We start from the raw sequence: 4,403 nt of genomic DNA on the forward strand, positions 1-4,403 counted from the left end.
CGATTTTATTGGCCGCGTCGACGGCGACACCACAGACCGCACCTGGTTCCCTTTCTGTGCGTATGACTGCATCAATGCTGCAGAAAACGAAGGGATGTCTGTGGTTAATCGGGACTTTGACGTGTGTTACGCTGGTATGTGCCAGAACGTTGCCGCCCGGGCTTGTTTCTGACAGCTGAACAGTGGACGGCGGGCTCTTGAACCTTGTCGCTACCGTCAATGCTCTTCCATCCGACTACTGCGGCAGATTTCAGGCCCTCCTTAACAACGTCAAACATATTACTTCTGCCAGGGACGCGGCCATCCTTCACTGTCTGCTCGACCCGACTCTCGACCTAGAACAGGCGGCGGAGCTATGTACCCACCTACTATACTTCTCTTCATTGACACCCGCGCAGGCTAGCGTACTGCGTTCCCACTTCGAGTCACTCTCAGACAGCATCGGCAACACGCAGTCGTCGCAGCAGGACTTCCATGGCGGGAATCTCCGAGTGTGGCATCACGCGTTGGAGCCGCTCAAGGACCTGATGAACTCCACGTACACGCAAGAGCAGGCGCAGAAAAACATGCACAAGGCAACATACTGGGACGGGCAGACACAGTATCTCGAGCCTCGCATATGGTCCCTGAAGCCGTCGCATCGCCTCGCCTCGATCAAGCTTCGCAAGGTTGGCGTCTTGCTGCCTTTCGCAGTGCCAACGGACGCGTTTACTGAGCCGAACAGGCAAGTCTCACTCCAGCTCTGTTGCGCATGAGACTTACCTTTGCGCGACAGGCTTATGTTCGACAAAGACGGCAAGTGGATCAACGCCAGCGTACTACGACCGTACGTGACCTGGGACATGCGCGAGGTGCTGCCCTCGGGTGCGAAGCACGGCTGCCACGAAGACGACCTTGCCGGCTGTCTCTTTTTCCACTCCAAGGACCAGCTCGCCGAGTTCGCCCGGCGCGCACGGGCGTGGGGCGTCCGCGTGTACCTCACGCACCTCGACACGGGCGAGCTCTACCAGCAGCTCGCGAGCGCGGACCCCGCCTTCGCGCCGTTCGCGCTCGGGCGCTTCGACCGCGTCGACCTCCCGCACCTCGTCGATCAGCTCCCAGACAAGCGCGACGTGGTCTTCGAGCACTTTGGCGCGCTCCTGAACCGCGCGAACCCACACGCGACGCTGCTCGTGCGCACGATCGAGTGGCGCTACCTGTACTCGGACCAAATGCGCCTCGGGCGCCCCGGCGCGCGCGCAGGGGCGAGTGCGGGTCCCCCGGACCCGGTGCACATAGAGGCGCTCGTACGCAGTGCTTCGGCGTATCTCGTGAGTGCCGTGGTGCCCTTCATGTATGCGCGGGATTTTTGGGAACTCACGCCGCCGCTCGCGCAGAACTTTGACCCGGACAACTTGGAGCGCAGGATGGAGCAGGTCCTCATGTTGCACCTTCTAGACGCGTGGAGCGACAACCAGCCTGTGTTCGAGGAATACTTGCAAGAGACACGCATGAAGGGTATCTTGGAGGACTGCGGCCTGCGAATCAAGACGCGGAACACGCTCGTGCCCCCGGTGCGTGCACAGTTTTATTTCATCGGCGACGTTATTGCTGAGGAGCAGTATAGAGGCTCGACTGGCTGCTTTCGGGGAAGCCGGAGACGCTCCCAGGACTATCGAAGCACGATTGGTACTTGCTAGGTGCGGGATCCGACGCGCCTCTCATATGCGGCGGCTGATCGCCTTTTCAAGCAGCCTGTGTCGGCGGGCATGACTTCGTGCACAGGGCTTTCGAAGTTGCCGTCAGGCAGTAGTGAGCGAGCGATTTGGACTTGATACCCGGATGTAAGCATATACCCCAGCAGATGGCAGCTTTGAGCGAGATACACCATGTTTCTTCATGTAGTAATTGTAGACAAAGTAAGTAAACACAAGCGCATGGTCAGTAATGGATTTTTCACGTAATAAGGACAAAAGTAGAGATGAGTAAGAAAATAATGGAAAGCCAGCTTCGGATACTTTACTTACCTGGTAACGAAATTAGGCGCTTGTCATTATCCAGTTTAATTTTTCTTGTATCATTCAACGCCCACAAATTGTCGAGTCGTTCTGAGCCTTCGAGCCAATCAGCCCTGCATCGCGTCAGTAACGACTCCGTCGGCCAAGTGAACATCGCCCTGGGAGCGGAGTATGCGCTCTTCTATACTCGCTGCCCACAAAATCAAAGCAAATGTGGAACCATGCGCGTTCCCCAATATTGCTCTAAACCGTCCCCAGACGTTTGCTACTCACATGAGCAGCACAGGAAATTGCTAGTCCGACGTTTGACGGTCAGATGCTCAGCTTTTCCCGAGGTCAGTGGCCATAGTGGAGTGCCTCCTACAGGCAGCCTACACGCAGGGTGGCATCGGCGTTGACAATTATCCAACTCCAGGATTCCTATCATTCCGTCTGCAGGACAGACGTCGCCTGCGTTCGGGTCCAGTGATGGGACTTTGCATAAAAAGCCGCAGCCCGACGACCCTCTCTCGGTGTCGCCTCGACATGAACGTCAAGTCTCCCGGGGAGTATGAAGAGCTGCTTCCACAGCCAAATACTACCCTGGTCAGACCATCTCCGTGGAACCAGCGGCTGCGCATTGTAGCTGCCTTTTTCGCCGGCATTCTCACTTGCTTTTCAGTATTGAGCTATGTGCGCCAGCCATCTTGTGCCATCGACCAGGCTGCCCCGTCCGGCGCCGTCGAGCTGTATGCTGCGCCATGGGCTGGCTCGTCTGAGGTGCACCACTACCCCCCTGCATCCCCGACCAACGTCAACCCATCGCTCTTCCCCACGTCTGTCGGCTACGCCGGCACCACGGCGACGGGCGCGGAGCCTGCGATTGTCGTGACCGTACCGTCCTACCCGGTGCACACTGGCGCGCCCAACCTTGTTGCGCCATCATTCAAAGGTCACCGAAATCACACGTCTTCCAAATTCGATATTTTCAGGTACTGGGGCAACCTCTCGCCGTGGTTCAGCGTCGAACGCGGCGCGTATGGCTTGCACTCGAGCCCGGAGGTGCCCGACACGTGCCGCATTACTGGCTTGCATCTTCTCCATCGACACGGTGCCCGGTATCCCACCAAGTTTCGTGAGACTCATGTATGCGTGTGCAGAGCCCATCGTTAACCCCGGTATCATTGACTCTGGTGCAGCGCAATATGGTGGAACCGAAGACTTCGCCGCTCGTCTTAACAAAGATGCGGCCCATTGGGTAGCTAAGGGACATTTAAAATTTTTGAATACGTGGTGAATCGTATATCATTTCAATGTTGATATGTGTCCTCATTTTTCACGCAGGACGTACAAGCTTGGCGAAGAACGTATGTCTTTTCGTGACATTCTCTCAAATAACATGCTAATCTGTCGTAGTGTTGACTCCCTTCGGACGTCAGCAATTGTGTAGGTATTAGTTAATCCGATGCAGCTGCATCTTACTGTTTTGGCAGATGACCTCGGTGTTTCTACGCGCCTGAAGTACGGCTTCCTCCTGAAGGTATGTCTGATTACTCGCACGTACACGTGCCGGACTAACTCTCCAATCACAGAATTTCTCCGAAAACAACGCCATTCCTGTCTTCCGCACGGAGTCACAGTATGCTTTTCGTGTTGAGAGGAGAGCTGCGCATCATTTGACACGCATATAGGGATCGCATGGTTGCTTCAGCATTGAATTTTGCCATCGGCTTCTTTGGTTACCCCTTCGAGGGCCAATACCAGCAGAGTGTCACCATAGAGAACCTTGGGGTATGCCAACTGGTCCTTACACATTTTTCACCTTCCAGGAAACTCATACGCCTCATCATCTAGGTCAACAACACCCTGGCACCGTACATGACGTAAATCACTTCGCCTCTAGATTATACAACAGCTAAATAAGAACGCTACAGATGTCCTAATTTCATGCAGAAGGACAAGGGCGATCGCGGCACCTGGTACGTGCGCAATTGGGCTAACAGGTACCTCAAGCACGCGCAAGTTCGCCTCGGACGGCAAATGCACGGCTTCAACCTGACAATCGAGGACCTATACACTATGCAAGAGTTGTGCGCGTATGAGACCGTCGCGATCGGATACTCCAAATTCTGCGAGCTCTTCATCGAGGAGGAGTGGCGCGGCTTCGACTACGCGTGCGTCCGCGTCCCTGTTTCCGCATCGCATGCATTCTGCTGACATGCGTTCAGGGTCGACCTGGGCTTCTGGTACAACGTCGCGTGGGGCTCGCCGCTCGGGCGCGTGCTCGGCGTCGGGTATGTCCAGGAGTTCGTCGCACGGCTCACGCACACGCCGATTGCGACACACAACTCGTCGACGAATGCGACTATGGACGACAACACGACGACGTTCCCGCTTGGCCAGAGCCTGTACGTCGACGCGACGCAC

At 56.0% G+C, this 4,403-nt stretch overlaps 2 protein-coding genes across 2 annotated transcripts; both read left to right on the top strand.

The window, feature by feature from the left end:
* Positions 1 to 60: 60 nt before the first annotated feature.
* On the top strand, positions 61 to 1,717 carry PHACADRAFT_167911 (uncharacterized protein; the record flags this gene model as incomplete). The annotated part of the gene is made up of 5 exons (XM_007389959.1): positions 61 to 134; positions 184 to 724; positions 776 to 1,310; positions 1,377 to 1,553; positions 1,607 to 1,717. The coding sequence occupies exons 1-5, from the start codon at positions 95 to 97 to the stop codon at positions 1,715 to 1,717; spliced, it is 1,404 nt and encodes a 467-aa protein (XP_007390021.1). The 5' UTR covers positions 61 to 94.
* An 805-nt stretch (positions 1,718 to 2,522) lies between these two features.
* PHACADRAFT_84917 (uncharacterized protein) lies at positions 2,523 to 4,403 on the top strand (the record flags this gene model as incomplete). Its single annotated transcript, XM_007389960.1, has 10 exons — positions 2,523 to 3,111; positions 3,176 to 3,269; positions 3,321 to 3,343; positions 3,393 to 3,422; positions 3,470 to 3,516; positions 3,569 to 3,615; positions 3,668 to 3,767; positions 3,831 to 3,859; positions 3,911 to 4,150; positions 4,205 to 4,403. Coding segments are annotated over 10 exons (1,398 nt in total), but the record flags the coding sequence as incomplete, so codon positions are not given.

This window comes from Phanerochaete carnosa, assembly GCF_000300595.1.
Source record: "Phanerochaete carnosa HHB-10118-sp unplaced genomic scaffold PHACAscaffold_1, whole genome shotgun sequence".
Lineage (NCBI taxonomy): Eukaryota > Fungi > Basidiomycota > Agaricomycetes > Polyporales > Phanerochaetaceae > Phanerochaete > Phanerochaete carnosa.